This window comes from Microchirus variegatus (assembly GCF_963457635.1).
Source record: "Microchirus variegatus genome assembly, chromosome: 4".
In the NCBI taxonomy this organism is placed as follows: domain Eukaryota; kingdom Metazoa; phylum Chordata; class Actinopteri; order Pleuronectiformes; family Soleidae; genus Microchirus; species Microchirus variegatus.
The window spans coordinates 24,687,673-24,710,606 of NC_139805.1; the positions used below are offsets into that span (position 1 = coordinate 24,687,673).

General features: G+C 40.8%; 2 protein-coding genes across 3 annotated transcripts in view; one reads left to right on the forward strand and one right to left on the reverse strand.

Annotated features, from left to right (window-relative positions):
• nlgn1 (neuroligin 1) overlaps positions 1-22,934 on the forward strand; it is a gene marked incomplete at both ends in the record, with an annotated part of 275,858 nt that overhangs the window by 90,580 nt on the left and 162,344 nt on the right. For both annotated transcript variants that reach the window (XM_083887943.1, XM_083887944.1), the window contains one exon: positions 5,528-5,680. In XM_083887943.1, coding sequence (XP_083744069.1) covers positions 5,528-5,680 — 153 coding nt within the window. The remainder of the gene's footprint in view (positions 1-5,527; positions 5,681-22,934) is intronic.
• LOC310925704 (peptidyl-prolyl cis-trans isomerase FKBP8-like) lies at positions 19,484-20,626 on the reverse strand (the record flags this gene model as incomplete). Its single annotated transcript, XM_083887719.1, has 1 exon — positions 19,484-20,626. One exon carries the CDS (start codon positions 20,624-20,626, stop codon positions 19,484-19,486), a length of 1,143 nt encoding a protein of 380 aa, XP_083743845.1.

The window sequence follows — 22,934 nt, forward strand, 5'->3', positions numbered from 1 at the left end:
GGAAGGATCATTACATAATTTTATATTCTATATTTATTTATTTGTTATTAAATTACAAAATCCATAATGTCTCCAAGTATTATATTCTGGTAAACATGTAAAAGGAAAAACCTTAATCTTAAGTAAGATTGAAGGATGTGGATCTTCAAAATAAAGCACTAGGGCTGTATGTTGACTATGAGACAGCATTGTCAAGTCATATTCATGATTATCCCCATTATGGAAGTTCACCATGGGCATGCACTTTTTTGGGGGGTGAGCAATAATATAATTACTAATTACTACTATAATAACTTTAATGTTATCCTTATTAACATTCCAGCTCATGTTTGAATCAGTCAGCAAAACTGTATGTTATTTATACATGCTAAAGTTATACAGATGATGCAGCACTATTTTGTCCGCGAGTGTCCAAACCGATGTTCACCAGTGGACTTCATTTTGTTTCCTATCGCTTTGAGTCAGAATCCCTGCTGCTTTGCTCCCTTCAGCAAAAGAGTGAAAACCAGGATTAAAAAAAGCAACCACACTGCTGCTTGTGTCTGCTACAGGTTTGATAAGTCCCAGACACCAGCAGAGGAAGAGGATACCAAAGCTGTTGCAACAACCCTGGGGCATCTCTCGTTTTTTTTTTTTTTTTGCTTGGAGAAATCTAAAGCACCTGACTCTCTTTGATCATCCCTTCATCCTGGAGGAAGGAATGCTCTTCTTCGCGTTGGCACGGCACCTATCCTCTCATCCACACTTATCCCCGGGAAGATTGAATGGTTGAATCGTGACGAGATTGCATCTCATTTCAGCTATGCTCAAAGCAAGCTTTCATCAAGCTTTCTCTCTGTTTTAAAACACCTTCACCGAAAACAGTAATCACTTTAAACAAAGGAACAAAAGTGGCATGTTGGCATCGCAAATACTCATGTACGTGTACAATCCTCCAGAAATCACCTCAAATACGCCATTACCTCACGGCACGGCACATGAGAGCGATGAGGAGAGATGAAAACTGCAATCAGCTGAATGAGGATTAATTGATAAGTGAGGGGGAATGAAGAGGAAGACTGGGGTTTTGAGGGTGTTTTTTTTTGGCTCGGAGCACCACGGTGGCAGCCAGTGAAGGATGCCAGGAAACCACACTGAGAGTGAGACTTGGATTGCATAAGCTCAAAACCTTGGGGTACAGTGTGTTCAGTCAGTGATGTACACCAGGAAGTGTTTTTCAGGCAGTAAATCCAGTTACATTCAGGTGATTCCGCCAAATGCTCCAACACTGCCCAGGACAATTTTATCATAACCTTCGCATATAAACACTGACCCGCATCCTCAAACACGGAGAGGCAGTTACAGCAGCCAACGTTAATTCACAATGACACAGACAGTGTACAGTATAGAGAAATCATCCAAATACAGTTTGCATCTAGATTTTTTTTTATTATCAGCAATTCCTTCCTTCCTTCCTCAAATTAATTCCTTTTATTCCATTGATGATAATGAAATTTTTCTTCATTTTAAAAAAAAATACCTTTGACCCTGTCATCTACCAGCTTCTTCACATTAGTGGTTATTGATGATCTTAAAGTCTGTGTGATCACCATAACAATGTCCATGTTGTCATCTTGATGTCTAATGCCACGATAACATAAAAATATCAACCTCATCTTCACCACTATGATTTATTATCAGCAATGTTATTAACACGTTATCATCATCACTGTCATGGCCACAGTTTCCGCACCAAACACGATACAAATCTGCCACCCCACCAAGTTAAATACAAAGTCAATGTAAAGATGCGGAATAATCAAAATTGTGTTTCTAATTTAACAATTTTGGAGTCACGGTGATGGTCGAATGGCTTGTTGTGAGTTGATTGGTTGCTGTCTCCACTCTCCCTACTGTCTGTTAGCGCAAACCTTGAACGATCAGGTTCCTCAGAATCAGTAAAAAATATTATTCTCGGTGCTACACACACACATACACACCCTAGCCAGGTACCAGTCGTAAGATCACACCGTTTTCAATAGCTTTATCAAGAGCACCAACACCTACCTTGATGTCACAATTGCTGTCAACATCATCTTGACCACCATCATCGTTGTGACCTTACCATAACTGTTGTCATCCTCACTGTCATTATCATAAACTATGGTTGATGTTATGATCATGACTGTGCAGCAAATAAATTCACCGTAATCCTTGTCATCATTGACAGTATTATCATCATCATGTTCTCCAGACATGCTATTACTGACATCAGTACCCCCAATGGCTGCCACGAGCGTTATCATCAACACCACTGTCATCATTGTCATGGCAACACATTTTTATATCAACAGTATCTTCAGTGATTTATTCGATCCTAATTAATAAACAGTTATGGGAGAATTCCAATTATCAGTATCATCATTATTGACATTGGTGTCATAGTTTTCATATTGGATATGATGATCATCATTATTGCTCTTTATTATTTGCCCCTTTTGTCCTTCCTCCTGTTTTGTCAGGGTACACAGTAGACACACACACAGACACACACACACACAACCTTTTATGTCAGGTGTTTCTGGAAACGTGCCAGAGGAGACTCATGATGTAGCTCCCGCTGCAACACAGTGAGCACAGCAACTATGAAAATACCACAAAGGACAGAGAGTGATTCGTGTGACTTAATGAGCTGTGCACCAAAACACACACACACAAAAATACACACTAAAACACACTTACAGGCAGAAAATACATCTACTCCTTCCTGTTAGATTATGGTTTACTTTTTAGTCCATTTCCTTTTGCCAATTTGGTTTCTTTTTTTAGTTTTATCTTCAGAACATTCACGGTTGAGAAGAAAACAATTTCTAGGCAAACATGTTACAATTAGTTTCTCTATCCTTTTTTTTTTTTTTTTATCTGCATGATGTTTGCTGAGCAACGTAAGCCAACTTCCATCGAGTGGAAAGGTTCAGTTTGTTACAGTACGGTGCATATTTCCATTAGGAATAGAACCAAAATGATCAGCCCAGAGTTAAATGGTACAGTCCTGTCAGGATGGAGCTAGACAGTCATCTGATTTGGCGACAGAAAATTGCACTCTGACACACCTATAGTTTTTTTTTTGTTTTTACTACCATATAAAGATGCTATGTCGCCCTCCTTTAATCCCTACGTAATATATTACACACTGATTCACATTAGTGACATTTTTACGTTTTATGCCCATAGCTACTTTTTTCCTCATTTGAACATCTATAAATACACACTGAACCGATTTTTCACACACAGACACTCTGCATCTCCCACTCCTGTCACAATCGATTTAGATTTTCTTTTCCCTTAAGAGGCATCCTCTCATCTCAGAAGAACTTACACTGTGTTCTTGGTAATTTTTTGGTATTCCTGATAGATTCACTCTGGACCCGAGTCCCTCTGTGGTTTAACATCAGTGGGATAAACGATACGTGCTGCCGCGTGCACTGATGGAGATAGTTAGAAAGCTAGATGAAACGCTCCATCTCTGGATACAGAAGATGAAAGTTAAACCTTGTTTTGAACGCGGGGTTGCTGCTCGCTGTTAGATCTCGCCAAGTCTTCTCATCCTTTTAGCTCACAACCCAACCTGCATTAGATAACACGTCAGAGGCTAAAGCTTTACAATAAGGGCCGTCTTTCTTCTGCTGAGATGTAGCACACATTAATAAATACTGAATATGTTCCTGACCTCAAAACTGATGTAAATACAAATCTTAAAATGCATCCTTTATGAAGTAGATAGCTCAATGATATGAGGTACATTTACATGGTCTTTTGTCAAGATAAAGCTAGTAGTGGGCAGGTGTGAGCTCAACAAAACATGGCTGTGACCAAGGGCAAACATATTTAAGGCATCAATGTATGAGCCTCACCTCCATAAAAAATTACATCAGCAGAAGTGGCAGAACACTATCTTGAGAAAATGTTCCACCACTGTTGTTATTTGCCAGCTATTTATCATGGAAAACTTGAGAAAGTGCCACTTTGTAAGCCAGTCACTTCCCTACACCAGAGGCCATTGAGAAAACAGCCATTTTTAGCTCACAGGACACATGATTTGTTGGTCTATGGTGTCCTTGAGCTGGACACAAGCAAAGGCTTCAAGTAACACATTTGTACTGTGAGTGATGGAGGCAACAGTCAACCAACAACTCTTGTGTTCGCCCTGTTTTTGTCAATAAAAAGCAACACCAACTACGAGTAAAGTCCCTGTAAAGCAAATGCTGAAAACTATCACAACTGTGAAGTAAAGAATTAAAACACTTTCTCTACAGTCTTCTATTCAGGTTTTTTTAGGGGGGGCGTGTCTAAAATAGGGCTTTGTGATGCGCAGGAGCCATATTTAGCTTAATGCTTTCATGACATAAAAACCATTGTAACTGCACCTTCTATTCCCTTTGCTTTTCTGACTAGCTGAGCTTCTTTGTCCTGCTAATGTATCTAACCTCAATGCTAACATACACCGCACTTTATTTTAAATTCCTAATGATGAGAAATTCAAGTAGAGAACGAGAACAAGAACAGAAAGAAGAGTAAATTCCCGTTGTGAGGGGAAGGGATTTATCCCTTCCACTTGTGATAGTTTTACTGAGATTTCTTATCCCAAATCGGCCATTAATATTACAGACGCCTGGTTAAATTACATTACTACACCTACTCATGTAGAGTTAGTCCTGTGCTAATAGTGCTGAAATCAGCAAAAACTAAGCTAAGTTCTGGGAGCTAAAATCAGTTGTTTCTGTTGTCTCTGATCAAAGCCATGCTTCATTGAGCTCAGACACCTGTGCACCCCCGTCTGCTTGGTGGCACTGTGAGCGTGGAAAGTGTAGACACCTGTTTGCAATTCACCGAGTATCTCATACAATTTAAATTCACTGAATGCAGACACCTACTGCTTTTTAATTGTAAGGTAACATCCAAATCTTAGTAAAATGTCTTATTCAATTTTAACATCTGTATGTTTTTTTTTTGAGTGAGAGCCACAAAATCAGAACAATTCCCTGCAGCTCGCCATGATGTGTTATCCTGAATCCAAATAACTTCTTCATGAAATTGTCAAAACTAATACTCTTTTTTTAAAAATGAAATTATATTTTCTTGCAGATTAATCGCATAAGTTTTACCTCAGCATGACAGTTTAGATTGCCACTCTTGCAAGTTGACAGTCTATTGCCTGGAGGGGAAATTAAAACATTTCCACATTAAATATCCACTTACATTAAAACGAATATGGAATTTTAAATGGGTTAATAAATAAAGAAAACAACATTTTCCCCGACATGTCACAGCCTTCATGTTGAAAAATGAACGGTTTGACGCCTCTAACTAACAAGGTCGCTGCATTAAGGAGCCAGTGTGCCAAGATTACTGAGAGAAAAACACAATTAAAGAGGAGGCCAAAGCCCCCTTAAGTATTGAAATTGCATTTCTCGCTGTCACTTTCACTCTGGCACCTAATCAGTCCTTCTACCTTCTCCACCTCCTCTTCCTCTCTTCCCTCCTTCAGACATTAGGGAGAGTGGAAGCCCTAAGCCGGTGATGGTTTTCATCCACGGCGGCTCCTACATGGAAGGAACGGGGAATATGTTTGATGGCAGCATCCTGGCCAGCTACGGGAACGTGATCGTCATTACTGTGAACTACCGGCTCGGCGTACTCGGTAAGGATCCTGCTGTGTATGAAGTGTTTCCTGTTCTCTCTCTGTGTTCTTCCTGTGTTTCTGGTTATTATTTTGTCTGTCCTGGTATTGCTGCTGGTTTCTTAGCATAGCCTGACTTAGCCTTGAGACAAACTCCAGAATGTCTCTTTCTTTCTTTTGATTGACATCTTTGTTTTGTGTTGCTATTGGTTGCTTAGCTTAGCTTGAGTTCTAGCCATCTTTATTTTTTCATCTGGTGTTGCTATCGGTTGCAAGTTCTACTTACCAGAATCTTCTTTACGTCTTTCCTTTCTTCCTGGTGATTCTTTTCACTTCTTTCTTTGTTTTGGAACGCTCTTGGTACTGTCGCTTGTCTCTTAGCTTAGCCTAGCCTTAGTGCTAACAGTAGAGCTATCATTTTCTTTCTTTCTTTCTTTCTTTCTTTCTTTCTTTCTTTCTTTCTTTCTTTCTTTCTTTCTTTCTTTCTTTCTTTCTTTCGATTGACATCTTTGTTTTGTGTTGCTATTGGTTGCTTAGCTTAGCTTGAGTTCTAGCCTGACAAACTAAACAGAACGTGTTTCTTTTATTGACATCTTTCTGTTTTTCACCTGGTGTTGCTACTGGTTGCAAGTTTTACTTACCGGAGTCTGACGTAAGGTCTTTCCTTTCTTCCTGGTGATTCTTTTCTCTGCTGTCTTTGTTTCGGAACACTCTTGGTAGGCTACTTCCGCTTGTCTCTTAGCTTAGCCTTAGTGCTAACAGTTGAATAATTGTCTTTCTTTCTTTCTCATAGAGTACAGGTGCGTGCAACCTGTTGTGTTGATATTGTTTGCTTCCAGCTCTTTGCTGTTGTCGTCCAATAACGGGTGTAAATTTGTATCCGTCGTTGCTTCTTGCTTCTTCTATGTTTGTGATCACTTTTGTCATGCAGTGACATTGGGAAGCATTAAGAACTATTTGATGAGTCTGATGTGACGCCGTTCACTGTAGCTCATGATGATATTATTAACTAAGATGCTGTTTACTCCTTTTCTTTCTTTTTCTTGCTTAAACACATAGCACACATCCATCACGCGTAAAGGACAATTCCAAACAAGCTCATACTGTAGCCCCACTGATGATGCTGTGTTTCGTGATATCAAGATTCATTTTTGTGGACACACAGAAGTCCGTTTTGAGGGACTTTTACACCCAAACCTTTGATATTCAATGTCACAACAGTTGCTAGGCCTCCATTACCCTTCCTCTTTGCCTCATTATATTCCAGAGCCTTTAGTCTATAACACACATCCCCATCTCTCCTTCCTCCTACCTCCTCTCTCTTATCTCTTCTCTTTGGTCTAATTCGCAATCTGTTTCTCCTGTGTTCGGATGCCACTGTCTTACCCAGAGGGCAGGTTCATATTGTGACACATGATGGAAACAAAAAGGTTTGCAGACTCATTCAAGGGGTGGATTTTCTACAGACCAAAATACGATTGGTCTGCAGGCGCATTTATTTTTTTCTGTGCATGTGAAATGATTACAAGTGCTTGAAGGGGATTATATAAGACTGTGTGTGAATCATATTCTCCGTGTCCTTCATGTTATTTGCCTAATATTTGCGGATCTGTTTTACACGTCTTTGCTAAGTGATGTATATTTGGACCTATGCGATTGTCATCCATTCCTTTTTCAATTCAGTACCACGTATTCTCTCCAGGCTCATGTATGAGCTGGAAGGTGGAGGCTGCACCAGCGATCAGGACGAAAGCACTGTCTGCAGTCAGAGGGTGAAAACAGTGCAAACTGTACAAACACTGAGATGTTCACAGTAACAGGGATTTCACAAGTTCACAGATGAAAATGTGAAGATTTTGTGAAGATCAAATGCCTCTGTTGTGCAACATTCAGTTAATACTTTCATAACTTTGCAGCAGCCAAAGAAGACTTTTCGAAGTATGCCGAGTTGATTAACTGGAAACTCAGAAGAAATGCATTTTAGTAGGGAGGTTAAGTGACTTTTGACTTCAAGTCATGATGCAAATGTCCCCTTTGGTATGGAAGTACCTTAGGACCATACAAATAAATTTATCCTAAGACACAAGTGAGATCACACTTTGTATCGGAAATAAACATGTTTTTTCAAAAATGGCCGCCAATGTGTCGAAAATACTCTTGAGCCCATATCTTTGCTTCTGTTATAGCTACAATGACACATTTGGTGTCAAAGTGTACATTTTGAGGGTCAAGGAATCTAATAAAATAGGTTTCAAGTTTAAGAAACCAACATTTATCCCCTTATTATGACAATTGGGGGTAAAAACGTACATTTCACATTGTGTCATCGAACTGTGTCATCAAAGTGACTTTATTTATCTTTTCCTTCAAAAACATCAATGTTGTATTTAAGCAGTGCAGCTACTTCTGTACATTACATTTGTCCTAAGTAGCATGATATTTTGACCAGTCAGGGGTAGCTTATGCATCAGTTCCTGCGACAACACATCCCATCTGCACCAGGGGCTGTGACAGCTGTTCAAGGTCTGAGGTGAAAGGTTAACACTTTGAGGGACACATGATTTACCCATTGAATAGAAAAATGTGTTTAATGTTATATAACTAATAACTAGCTAACTAGTTAGCTTGGGCAAGGGTTACCCTACAGATGGAAAAAACATTAGATCCCTCTTCATCATTCAAGCTGCGAAACAATCCTGAAAGATTGCAATCGTGTAACAAAGAAGCTGTCGACAACATCCAGGAGCTGAAGGCATTAGGGGATCTGCCTGAGTTTATAGTGGACATTAGTGGTGGTAGTCAGGATGCAGTTCAGCTGATGATTCAAGCTGATTGTTTATCCTCAATGAGTTGCTTGAATATGTCGAGGACTATCGTTGCTCAGGGGAATCACTGGTGATGTGCAACTTGACAGCCTTCTATGACGAGCACATTGCTAATCTCGGATTTATAAACATTAAATGCAACACCACATGTCTTCGGGAGGATATTGAACGCCTGATTCCTGACATCAGATCAGTCCAAATTAATTGTGTCTGGTCCCTCGTATTTGATGATGACCTGAGCAGAGCTGTTGTTGACATGAAAAATAACACATCTACTGATATCTCCATCATCTTCCAAGCAGCCAAAATCTTTCGGCAAGAGTATCTCCCCATGAAGCATGCTTTTACAGGTTCCTTCTCAACTTCATGTAAAGCTGATTCTATCCCTCCCATGCTGAGATCATTCTTACACATGCTTCTTGATGAATCGGGTATTGCTCAGCCATCTCCTGGACCTGAGAAGTCCCAGGATGCAACTTCCATTGGGCAGCAAATAATATTCAACTCCACCAGCAAAGTGGTAGTAGATATCTGGTGGAGACCATGCATAAAAGAGGATGTGTGTCATATGACCGCTTGAAAACATTCAGCATAGAGTTAGCGAATTCGGTGATCAGTCACTGGGAGCAGATTGGTGTTGTGGTCCCACCGCAGGCAGTCAAGGTTATCAATAGTGGTTTTGATAACATTGACCACAGCCCATCATCAAAAATAGCAACGTTAGCCCTCCATGGTACATGCATCAGCATCATTCAACAGCACTTCTCTTTAGACAGTCAACAGACTGAGAATCTGACTGACATCCTCGATCCAGCTGAAATGGGGAAGAAGCATGTGAAATCCTTGCCACCTCACTAAACAACAATGGATCTGGATGTGTCACTGCCACCTGATGAGGTTTTTTATGCTCCTGCCCTGAATACCAACAGTCATCCTCATCCAGCCTCCCGTCCTCTCATCAGTGTGATTGAAGAAGGTTAGAGAGAGTCAGAAACCTTCTCGTGAAAGAGAACCTTCAAGCCGGAGAATGGATAGTTAACTTGCTATCTCCTCCTCTCCACCTGCACCAGCTCATGTCTTAATGTGTGTTGCTGTTGAGGCGTGCTGTTGATCATGTGGTGTGCACGTGTATTTGACCGCCATATCTCTGTCTGACCGGCCCGGTCGCTGTTCATGGTCGATCACGTGAAAATTGGCCAATTCTGGTCACCGGCCGATCAATCGGTGCATCCCTAGTGTTAACCACATTTGCAGAACCCGATACGTGCATCAGGTGTCTGGAGCTACTCTCTATGTGCTCATGAAGATTATAATCAGTACATGGAGCTATGCAAATGTTGCATGCAGAGGCAGCCTTGCATGTCTCTCTGTGGATGTCATGGCTCATGTTCCCACAGTGCTACAGACATATCGGGAATCATCTTAGTGTTGTAAATGTATTGTGTTTTTGGCATGCGTTTTTTAAATAAAAAATGTTATATTTTACCTCCAATTGTCATGGTAAGGAGAATAGTATTATTATATATTATATAGAATATATAATATATTTTTAGTCTTGGAACCTATTTTATTGGATTCATTGACCCCAAAAATTTACACTTTCACACCAATGATATGAGCAAAGATATGGGCCTCTCAAGTATGGTCGGCGACCATTTTGAAAAAGATTTGCGTATTTTAGATATAAAACGTGATCTCACTTGTTTTTATTTCTAAGTTATTTCTATGGCCCTAAGGTACTTCCATGCCAAAGGGGAAATTTGCATCATGACTTGAAGTCAAAAGTCGCTTAACCTCCCTACTATAATGTCCACTATAAACTCAGGCAGATCCCCTAATGCCATCAGCTCCTGGATGTTGTCGACAGCTTCTTTGTTACACGATTGCAATCTTTCAGGATTGTCTCGCAGCTTGAATGATGAAGAGGGATCTAATGTTTTTTCCAACTGTAGGGTAACCCTTACCCAAGCTAACTAGTTAGCTAGTTATTAGTTATATAACATTAAACACATTTTTCTATTCAATGGGTAAATCATGTGTCCCTCAAAGTGTTAACCTTTCACCTCAGACCTTGAACAGCTGTCACAGCCCCTGGTGCAGATGGGATGTGTTGTCGCAGGAACTGATGCATAAGCTACTCCTGACTGGTCAAAATCTCATGCTACTTAGGACAAATGTAATGTACAGAAGTAGCTGCACTGCTTAAATACAACATTGATGTTTTTGAAGGAAAAGATAAATAAAGTCACTTTGATGACACAGTTCGATGACACAATGTGAAATGTGCATTTTTACCCCCAATTGTCATAATAAGGGGATAAATGTTGGTTTCTTAAACTTGAAACCTATTTTATTAGATTCCTTGACCCCCATAATGTGCACTTTGACACCAAATTTGTCATTGTAGCTATAACAGAAGCAAAGATATGGGCTCAAGAGTATTTTAGGCGTTTTGGCGGCCATTTTTGAAAAAACATGTTTATTTCCAATACAAAGTGTGATCTCACTTGTGTCTTAGGATAAATTTATTTGTATGACCCAAATGTACTTCCATACCAAAGGGGACCTTTGCATCATGACTTGAAGTCAAAGGCCTATTTTTTGGCCTTAACCTCCCTACTATTTGTCGGTAATCTACAAAAACGTTCTTCTACCAGCTGTAAATGTTTAATATCATAATCACTTTAATTACACACATTAACACATTCAATTATAGACTAAATGTATTAATTACAATATTATTAGCTAATCTGTAATCATGAGGAAGCAATGTTAGGATTCATTTCTCTAAATCCAAATTACAGAGGGTAAAGGTCACACAATCAATTCCAAAACAACAATCCCATAATGTATCATCTGATGTGGAAAGATTGCTTATTCCCCTCTCTCTCTCTGATGTGTGGGCCCTTCACTGCTGCGGGCCCTGTAGTGTTGAGGGAAACTGTCTCCCTGCTGGTTAACATGAGGCGCCGCTGTTTGCTCTCAGATTAGACTGCATGTGTTTGTTAACCCCCCAGCAACGGACAAAGCTTCACCTCAGCAAGTCTGTGTGTGTGTGTGTGTGTGTGTGTGTGTACATGCTACACTAGATCCCGATTAGTAGGTGAATTGAAACTGGAATCATTGGAACGGTGTTGTCCGTGATCTCTGCCATGTTGGAAGACACATCGCTGACTGGTTGTTGTATTCCTGTTTGGGTTTTTACGTCCGATGTCTTCACCCCATCTTGCTCTCTGATTGGAGCCTGTCTAATTACGTCTTTAAAGAGTTCACACACAGTGGTTAGCAAACATGTGCTTCCCTATGGAATTGGGACACCACTATATGCAAATTAGCCGAGTGAACGTAACGAACGTGCTAACCTACGTCACATGTTGACAATTCTACCTGTGGAGTGCTCAGAAAATAGCCACTAGCTAGATAGTTAGCCAGTTAGTTAGCTACTTTCATTACTCGTCAGTTATTTTCTGACATTAGTGTCAACGGTCCTTTGGATGTATATCAAACAAACACATTCCAACACATTTTCGACATTGTGCTTATTTGCATAATATACTTATACAGAATTGTTCCTCTGCAGATGTGGCCGAGGAACAAGTAGCATCATGGGTAATTTCATCTTCCACTTCGTGTTAAGCCCACATCAGAGCTCACTACATTTTGAGGGTTGATTATAAGAGCAAAATCGCACTCCCCTTGCTCCCCCCTACACGAGAACGGGCAACATTTTAGGCTTAGGGCAAACATTTAGGGTTAGGGGAGGTATTGGGACGGGGGCCTAATTGATGTCTCACTTTGTTTGCCTATTATTATTGGGGATTTGGGATATTATTGGGATCTATTCATCTGTGGTTGAAGCTACTTAGCTCTGTACCCAGGAGTGTGCGAGTTCCTCTTTTTTTGTGGGATGGGCTGAGTTCAAACCATATTAAACTGCTCATGCTTAAATATGTCACATGTCATAACTCAGCAGAAACCCTTTATGTTAGGGTTCATAACAATGTAGAGTTTCCATGGAAGACGGTGGTCTATGTACGTGATTTGAATTACAAGTGAATTTCCCTGCACCTGCTCCTGTAGGGGAACTGCTTAAAGTTCACCCGTTACGACCTCTGTCTAAGGTTGTTGAATGTGTCACATGAAATAAAATGCACAGTCATAGTCGATGCCAAATAGTGAGCAGTTTATCAGTGTGGAGCCAAAGGTACAAGAGGAGAAGCTTGGCTTTCAGGGTGAGTCAAGGCCAAAATAATAAACAAAACGTTTACCTACCTACCCAACCGAAACATTAAGGCTCAATCTCATTTTACCCCTCGCTCCTACCACTTAGCCTTACCCCTCTGTTTTGGCATAGTGTCCTGATTCTTTTGAGATGGAGGGGTATGGCGGAGTATATAGGCGCCCATACGTCTGTGAAGGTTCTGTAGTTAGCGGTAGGCAACCTGCTCTGTTGAGGTGACCAAGCGAGCTGATCCGACACTAAAATGTGACGTCAACAGACTCCTGGCCACTAATTGACAAGATAGTGTCGTCACTGGAAGAGGCATGAGCGTGACGTCCAACGCAAGAATCAAACCGTACAATAGCAAACTGTAGATCAGTGTGGGTTAGGAATAGGTTAGGAGTTAGAGTCGGGCTTAAAAATCCCAAAGCATGTCTTGCACAGAAATGTCTAATATCTCAATATTTAAAAGAGGAGTCTGGTGTATTTTCCCAGTATTTGAGTATGTGCTCCTGCAGGAAGTACTGAACAATTCAGTGAATAACTTTTTTGGTCCTGAATACATCAAAAAGTCTGTGTTTTTGTGTTACGACGTCGCTGAGGAGATACTATGAAGTAATGTAGTAGAGCCGAGTCGTGCTAGAACTTGATATCATGAAAATCAATCGATGACTGCATTAATGCAGGAAATTAATTTGTTCAACCAAATTCTTCTCACAGACAGCCCAAGGATTTCCACAACTTGAGCAGTGTGGACGTATATGACTATATGAAGCCCTCCCTGCATTAATGTGTCTCCACTGTCTCTCAGGCTAATCATGATGATGTGCAGCCAGCTGGTTTGCCTCCACAGGTCAAAGTGTGTGGTTGACCTCACCCAGCCGGCCATCGCAGCACCTGTTCGCTTGGAGATGCTGCTTTGCTGACAGAGCTCTCCAATCTAGCGCCAGGCATTTTTCTCCTTGGCTTAGTGTGTGTGTGTGTGTTAGAGCGACTGCTTTGCAGGAAGCCATTAGTGTCTTTAAATATGCAGAGTTGCTGACGCGAAGCTATATTTATTGTTTAAGGGCCTTGGCTACAATGGATTTGGCCATGGGGCACGTATATATACTATGCTACTGTCAGTGTCGCTGCGTGTGTGTGTGTGTGTTTAATGTTTAAGGAGTTCCCCTTGTGTGTGCAGATGGGGTGTTAATGGGACACATGGTATAATACAGTCAAAGTGTCATTATTAAGGGTGATGAGTATTTATTGACATTGTCATTGCGCTGCTCCTGGCTTTTATGACAAGACGCTCCGCAGCACGGTTTGATTTGTTTCGCTTGAAACTCAGACTGCAACTAATGAACATTTTCATTATCGATGAATCTGTTTGTGTTTCTCTCGATTTACTGAGGTGGTGGAGCTTGTTTGGTCCAATCTGTGTTTGCCCAAACCTCAAAATGATGTCCTTAAGTGATGCTTTTTTTGACAAAGACTTTTAGTTTTCTGTCAAAGAAAACAGAAAAGCTTGTATTTGTTTGGTCCATTCAATGCAAAAAAAAAAAATTCCAAAAAAGTCTAAATGTGTTCAAAATGTCCTTAAGCTTTTTTTTGTCGACAAAGACATTTAATGTGCAGCAAAATAAACCAGAAAATATTAACTTTAAAGAAAAGAATGAATCTTGATGATTCATTTAGTCGTCAAAGTCTAGATCAAAGTGTACTTATAATGCCTGTATTGCCCTAAGTTCTGTACTTGCTTAAAAAAGGGCAAAAACGTCAAATAAAAAGAATAAAAGCACAATGAAACAGCACACAGCACCCTAATTAAAATAACTCTGCATAAGTGTCAAGGTCAACAAAGATTAAAAGCCAATGCAAATAAATGGGTCTTAAGCAAATCACTAATAGATGCTTTGATTTACTGTTGCAGCCCAAAGGTTAGTTTTACTCAAAACACTTCACCCTTTGCAGCTCTGCTCCTATGGAATACTTAACTTGAATAATAGTGATTCAAACACTTTCTTTTGTTAATTTAGTTAAAAATATGCTCAAAGATGCACCGCGGTGGTTTTCTTTCTTTACTAAATCCAAAATATCCCCCACTGGACTTCTTCTTCTTCCGAACAGCGGACTGTGCCTTTAAGGCCAGGCCCCCCTCACAGTGTTGAGTTTGTTTGGACCCAGCCAAAACCTTTAATCATGCTGATTGATGAGGTGCATTTCCCTGACTCAAACCTTCTCCAAATAACCCTTCCATTCCTCCCATACATCAGCCATTCAGCCAATTCATCAAGCCTCTGATTGTTTTAAGATATACCTGACCAGTAAAATATCCATTTCTCTGCATGACCGCTGCCTCTCTGACTCTGCCGCTTGGCTTTCTACACTGCAGTCACATCTCAAAAGCTCCCGGCTGTAAGGAGAAGGACCCCAGAGCAGACAAAAGTCTTAAACAAGACGGATCTGTGGGTTTTCTCGAAAAACAAGTGACCGGAATAATGTTTCGTAAATGGACACAGCTATAGTAAGAACATTTAGTGGAGGGTTGCACAGCAAAATGTTTGAATATCAAGGCACTCTTGCTGTGGGAGAAGTTAAAAAGCCTTCATTAGTACAGCTTACACATGGCATAATTTAAAATCTCTGCACCCATAGAGCCTCTTATTTGGATTTTGTCACTCATCACCAAACAGCACCACTCCTTCTCTCTCTTTCCTTCTCCAGTGAACGTTTTCATTGCAAGATGATGTTGACGCGGTTGACGAGAAGAACAAATGAGCTTAAAAATGAATACAAATTAAAAAGCAAGAAGAGAAAAAATTATTTTGGACATATTGGCAGTCCAAACACGAAGCATTATTTATATACAAATTAGGAATGTGCGTGCGTCTTTTTGCTTGATGAGTGTTTCCTCTCACTCTAATATTAACCGCTGCTCATCCCATCATCTTTCCTTCTCTCTGTCCTTTTTCGGTTTATCTCCTGCTGGCTAAGTATTGAGGGCCATTATTTTCATGCATATTAATTTATTCTGACTGAAACAAATGTCAATTTAATTTGTCTCTCATCCGTCTCTCGTTTCATCGCATGTGCGCTGGCGTCATCGACTTCTTCGCTGACCATTCTCTGCGCTGCCTCCTATTTTGGATTATCCCGGGACATATAGCAGCTTGTGTCGTAGATCTCCGGGTGTCCACATACACAGAAATTATGATTTTCTTGTCAGGCCGCGCCTCGCCTCCTCCGTCTCCTGCTTTCACCGCCAGCATGCAATCAACTCACCTGCGGCAGGAACACACCTGCTCCCAATTCACTCATCATCTCAGCCTACATATTTCCTGGTGCTGCAGTCGCTCATCGCCAGATCGTACGCCCCCTCCAGAGAAACCTTGTTTACTCTAGTGCTGACTCGCTGCTAATCCCTGTGCTCTCCTGCTGCTTTTTGACTCTGATCCTCAATGCTGTTCGGAACCGATCGGCGTCTCCACGACCGGCACTTCAACTACTTCCCTTACCTTTGTTTTTGAATGAACAGTTAAAACTGCCACGGCTCCACGTCTGCCTGCTCCTGGGTCTGGGTCAAGTACATGACATCATCTGGAGAATCCCAATGTTGGTCATCATTTTGGGACATAATGTTGAGGACATTGGAGCTAGATATTAAATCGGGCCCAAATAATCAAGTGTAAATGTACACGTATGTCCCCACAGCGGGAGCTTGTTGTACCTGCTGCCACAGTCTAATTTACAACAATAACAGAGCCGCTGAGATCCGCATATATTGCTACGCGATACACTTCCTGGTTTTTAAATGATGCGTTCATGGCCGCAGGTTTTTGCACCTTCACACAATATGACATGCTTGATCAAGGGCCCGAGCCCGCGGTTCGGGCCCTTGATCGAGAATTTAAACTCTAATTGGAGCTATTGGTGCTACAGCTACAGCACTGGGCAGCAACTCCGGGCCGTATTAATATCTGGCCCAGCAGATGATTTAAAAAATCATATTTCTTTTAAATGGCCACTTGGAATGTGCCATGCTATGTCTTGTGCTACTTTGCAATGACATTGTCTTGCTAGCTAGCAATGTTTTACTAATTTCCCTATCTGTATGCGTGCCTTTTCTGTTTGAATGTTCTCTTAACCCGAGTGAGGTTCAAGCATTTCCTTCACCATTCCAGGGAAGAGGAAGCGCTTTGATCATGTTGTAATATTTTCTGTAATATTTCTTACTCTCTACTTCTGCCATGTGCATAAGTCTGGCAATTGTTAAGCAAAAAAAAAAGTTTGAGGTTAGATATTAGTACTAGTAAGAATTTGTTATAGTTATACGGGCAGAGTAAATTGTAAGACAATATCCCACTGTATTTTTTGCCATTGTGAAATAACCACATATATGAGCAGGAGGCTGCAGCGTAATCACATCTCAGACCAAACAGAGAAAGAGATAACAGATCAGAGACCATAACTTTCTGTCAGATTTACTGTGAAATGGGCCTAAATTTGCCTTTTGATTGCAGCGCCGTCTGCTCCAGCCGGTACGGTTCATACTTGATATGATGATTTGATTACAGATTTATTTTTCTGAAGTGAATGGATGGAATGAGAGCTTTTATTAAATTCCAGCACAGACCGCGTGTTATCATCAGCCAGTTTCGCTTTTTCTCTTTTTTTTATTTTGTGCGGGAATTTCTTTCCTATCATGCTTTAAATGCTGTTTCAGCCTCCGTTAGATTTTTATCAAAAGCAATTCATACATTTTTGTGTGAACACTCAGAGTGTGATTACCTTCAGTATTTCTGTGTGTGTATTATCATTTAAATGTGTCTAATGGCGGCAGAAATCTCGCTGAAACATCAGTGAACTGCTGTGTGATCACAGACACTCACTGTTATCTCTGTATTTAAACCAGCACGACTGTGTTCACCACTTGGAAACCACTCTCTGCTTTGTCTTGGCGCTGTCTTCACATTTGAGTCGTCGTCTGCCATCGCTAAGTTTGCCTTTGTCGTGCTTGTTTGGCTCCTTATGATTTATTCAGTTAGTGGGCTGTAAAGCTTCGCAATGCTATGCTTATGGTGATCTGGCAGCAGCAGCAGCGCGGTTGGCGTGGCAACATTTACAGCAGCTCTGCGGATACGTCAGAGATTGGATTAATCTGGCCAAGGCCAGGACAACAGAAGACCATCTGGGCACGCTCAGTTGTGCCAGGCGTCTGCAGTCGCAACTTTCGCCACTTGCCACCAACCCTCCATTATACGGGCACGCTAATATGCATGTATGATTTATTATGTCTTGTACAATAACACAGCCACAGTCTGGTTCCTGAAATCAATCAATGGATGCTCATATAACACAAGTATTGCTGGTTTCATTCAGCCCATGGCAGAGCAGGAACTGGTGTGAAGGAAAGAAGTTTGAGTGTTATGATTAAGATCCCAAATAAAGGTCTACTTAATTGGCCTACTAGTTCATTTTGGTTTGTAGAAAACAAGATAGATTCTGGGCGAACACTAGTTTAGTACAACTGACTCGGCATCACATGTATGGCACATTGCCTATCCTTTCTCTATTCACACAACTGTCATTAGGCATGCGTCAGTGGCTCATTTTTTGCGATTTCTAACTCGCTGCACACACGGGTGCTCTTTGTAAGTCTCCTGCCAAGTTTGTCTTTTCAGCAAACAGTTTGACAGTTTGGACTATGATTTTGTGACTGTACCTTTTCTTCTGTCTCTCGTTCTTTTGGTCTTCACACCAATCACACAGTTTAATGCAGCGGCACTCCGTAATGATTCACTACTACCTTCTTCATCTTCTAATAATTTCTGGCAGGCTGTTCACCATGAGGTGCAATGCTGCCCTCCACAGTAGGGGTGGGTCAAAATATCGATTTGGTGATAAATCTTCGTCCTTCCTCTTGCAATACGATAATCAATAAGCCAGGGCTAAAGTAAACGGTCCCTGCCAGTGATGGGAAATCTGGCTCTTTTCAAAGATTCAACTCGGCTCCCTTAGAAGGGCCAGCTCTTGTGGCTCCTCCTGGATCTTCACTTGGTCTCATTCAGAGGCTTCCCTTTTAGCCTAATTTAGCTTCTTTCTTTTACATAATGGTGTGATCCTAGTCCATCCTCCCATGATGTGTCCATCAAAAATTAAGTTAATCAAAAGTTAAGATTTGTCTCTCCCTGACAGGAGTCGGCTACAAAGAATCGGCTCCTAATGCGATACGTCACTAGTACCTGCATCGTGATGTTATTGGTTCTATCGACCATGTATCACGTATCGTATGGTGTTGTATCGTGAGCTACACTGTGATTCCGACCCCCTACTCCAGAGCTCGTTGGAGATCCTCCACCACAGCTATTCTCAGTCTCAAGCTTTTCATTTACCTTGTCTTTGTTCAAAGTCATCAAAGGACTTTTGCCTTAGACAAGCAAGTGGTGCAGACGAACGAAACCACAGACGGCAAGGCAGACATTGACTTAATAGACGAGAATTGTGCAAGCAGTGTTAACATCATAATGACTATTTTATTTTGCTGTTGGATCTCTTTTGCTATCAGCAGAGTATTCGCCATGGCAACTTATTAAGACTTCTTTTTATGTGTTTTGCAACACATTAAGTACAGGGAAAACAAAAACTAATGGGATAACTTCATATGTCATTTACAGTTTTGGCTCGGTCAGGCTAACAACCATACTGAAGAAGCCACAGGTTACTTTTACCAAATGTAAGAAGTCACTATTACTTCTCAAATAACAGGGTTCAGGCCATCACAACAGACTCGGTTCACTTTCTAGCAAATATTAAAACATAAAGTGCTACACCACCAATGACTACTGCTGTGGCACCGAACACCCACGTCCAGCTGACACCCCACCATGACATGTCTACATCTGTCTGTGTGCTGCAGTTGTTCGTAGTGGGATTATCCAGCAACTTCATATCCACAGCCTTCTCGGCTTCTCTGTGCAGCTTCACTAGTTTGGAGAGTTCTGCATTGATAGTCTTGTTTTCTGGTGCCAACTTCAGCACCCTTTTCAAATGTTTAATGGCTTCACTGTATTCACCTCTGAACGTTAATACCTGACCAATGCGGTAAAGAGTCTTCACATTATCTGGCTGGTGAGCCAAAACTGAGATGCACGATTGAAGGGCTTCATCGTAGTGTTTCATTTTCAGCTGAGAGGCAGCCATGTTGTTCAAGCACTTCACTTTCTCATCCATCAGCTCCTTCTCCTCATCAGGACTTATGTCAGCGTTGGAATTAGACTCCGTTATCTGCAGTGCAATGGTGTAAGAGTTCACTGCAAAGGCATAGTCCCTGCGCTGATAATGGACGTTGCCTCTTTCTCTCTTCAGCCTGGCAAGTGTTGATTTCTCAGTGGGTAGCAGCAGCTCCAGGTCCAGGGCATCCATGGCATCCAGTAGCTCCACTTCTAGGGACAGCTCAGCATTAGGGGGGACCTCATGACTTCCATGGATTCCATATGCATATTTTGCATCCGTCTGGATGAGAGCCTTCTCTCCCATTTCCATGAATGGCACTATGATATCCAGAGCCTGGATGATATCACCATCTCCCAAAGTGAAAGCAACATTTGTCTGCTGCTCTACCAGTGTCCCATCCATCAGGGAGGTCTTTAGATTAATCACAACATTCTGTCCTTTCAGTGGCTGAGTGGCTTGCCCTTGCCCTGCCTCCAAGACTTTTTTCTTGAGCTGACAATTACCTAAAACATCCAACCTTTCATCAACTTGACCAGCAGGTTCTGGTTCTGAATCCGCATTGCTCGCGACAGAGTTACGATCGAGAACGATGTTGTCGTCAGAGTCTTCTAAAACTTCAACATCCACCCAGCTGCTCAGCATCGAGCTTTGTCCGTACACCTTCTCAGATAGCATGCTGTCATTCTCATGAGAGCTAGCCATGGTCTCCTCTTTGAAATCGGCTTCCAGGCTGCTGTGAACAGATTTCAGACATGAGTTCTATTAATGCAGAGCTTTGTTTTGGTTCAATGCAAAATATATAAAGTTAGCTTGGTGGAAAACACAAGACCTTTGCAACAGTCTCTCATCACAGCACGCTGCTTCCTGCTGCTACCTGTTAACCTTTAGCTGATGGACCTGTTTTTGACCTTTTCAACTATGTTAATATTTGACATCATTGGCAACAGAAGGCTGCTGATTATATTTATAATAACCACACATTAGGTGGCAGCTGGTAGCTTAGTATTTTTTTTTTTTAGAAACGTCAAAGCCAAATATAGGTTGTGCATAATTTCAAAGATCGACAATAAAGAACCTACCTGAGGCTCACAGACTCACTGGACTCTTTCCAATTAGTATTTTTTGTCGGTGATATTTCACAGTCTTTTTTTTTTTCATTTGACACTTATTTTTCTTCTTATTTGCGGCAGGCAGTACATTGAGAGGTGTACTGCTGCCCCCCACAGTTCAAAGCTAAACTCTCTTTGATATACTCCTTTGTACCTTAGCCATTTATGTTGCCTTTTATATAAAGTTTGGCTCCTTTAATCTTCTCATTGATAAAGGTTCATCAGTTTTCCATCAGTGGTGTCCAATCAACATTGGGGCTCTACTACATGAAGTCATCCTCAATTGCTTGGAGTAATGACTGGACTAGATAGCCTCGAGGAAATATTAATACACAGGTGTCTAATTGTACGTGAATGTATAGGAGTCAATGATGTTGTCTGAAAATCAGAATTGGTTGGTAGTATAATTGATTTTGTCCGATTAATGGAGTCTGAAATCAATGACATTATTTTGATAAATGTAGTTTCCGAAAGAGACATTTGAAGGAAAACTAAAACATTGTCACCATATGCTTTGATGCAAGTTTTGGTGGATTGGTGAACTGTAATCTAGTGTTTTGATTCAGGACACCAAGTACATCACTCAAGGAATCTCCAAATTAGCTCTACCAGATGCATCTAGTGAGACAATTGTTAAATGAGTTGATGGTGTAATACCAGAGATGTGATTGTGTGCCTTCAGACATGAATTTTTGCTCTGTACAAACCAAAAGAATACAATACAATACCAGCTTGGTGAAATTAAACCAGCAACTGCATGTGCATGTTTTTTTCTGTCCCTGATCTCCAGAATGGACAGACTGTATATCTATTCTAAACTTCCCTGTTTTGCCTTTAATACCAGTTTTAATTTGTCATGCTCCTTAACGATGATGAATACTAACAATAAAATATACTAACAACTAACTAAAACTAATTGAACAAACCAAACACTGTTACTAACCACGACCCTCATGTGGAGGATAAAGAAAATGAATGAATGCTACTAATTCTACTAATCTGAAATATACTAACCAATTAACGGGGTGTGCTCAAAGGTTATATATACAATACACATTTTCTTGGTTTATTTGAATAACAATATAATTATAATTGTGAAGTGTTTCTTTGCAGAATAGCATAAATTCACCTAATCTAACAGCTGTTGGCTGCATTAAGTTTCAACTCTTGTATATATAACCTTTAATGTTGAGCTAAAAATGCATTCTTTTTTTTTGCCTTGTTTGAATTGCTAATTGTTTGAATCTGCTCTGAAATCTCACACAGCTTTTTGTCAGTAACTTTCAATCCAACAAGAAAGTCATGATGTGTTTTTGATTATTCAACTGTAACATAACTTTTTTTTTCTTCCTGACAAGTTGTCAGTGCGAGCTTTCAGACCAAGCCTGACCTAGTTTGTATTTTCTCTGCCTTCACCCACTGTGAATTTTATCCACTTTGCTTCTGCCAATGATATGTGCAAATGTCCTTGTTTGCCAAAAAAAACGACTGCTGTTAGTTTTGTATTGGTGCAACCAAGTGGTTGTTTTTGTTTAATAAGGCATGTTTGATCCAATTGAAGTTAATGCCCAATATAAAATAAATAATTAATTTGGAGCATTTAGAAATTAGACATCACATATTCCAATATCCTGCTCTCTTTCTACCCACTTCCTTCGTCTGGGTTTGCAGGGGGCATATGTCAGCCTGATTTTAAATTCACCTAAAGGCTCATTTATGCTAAATGTTAGATTAAGAAAAGGGCGAAGCTGTGCTTGCGTCTCAATTAGTCTTACGCGCATAGCTGCTGTAGGTCTGGCAGGAGTCGCAGTGTGCAGCAGATTGTTTGGATGGAGGTTTACTGGCTGGGCAGGGGAGCAGGGGGCAGATGGAGAGGTGGGTCAAGAAACAAACAAGGATTA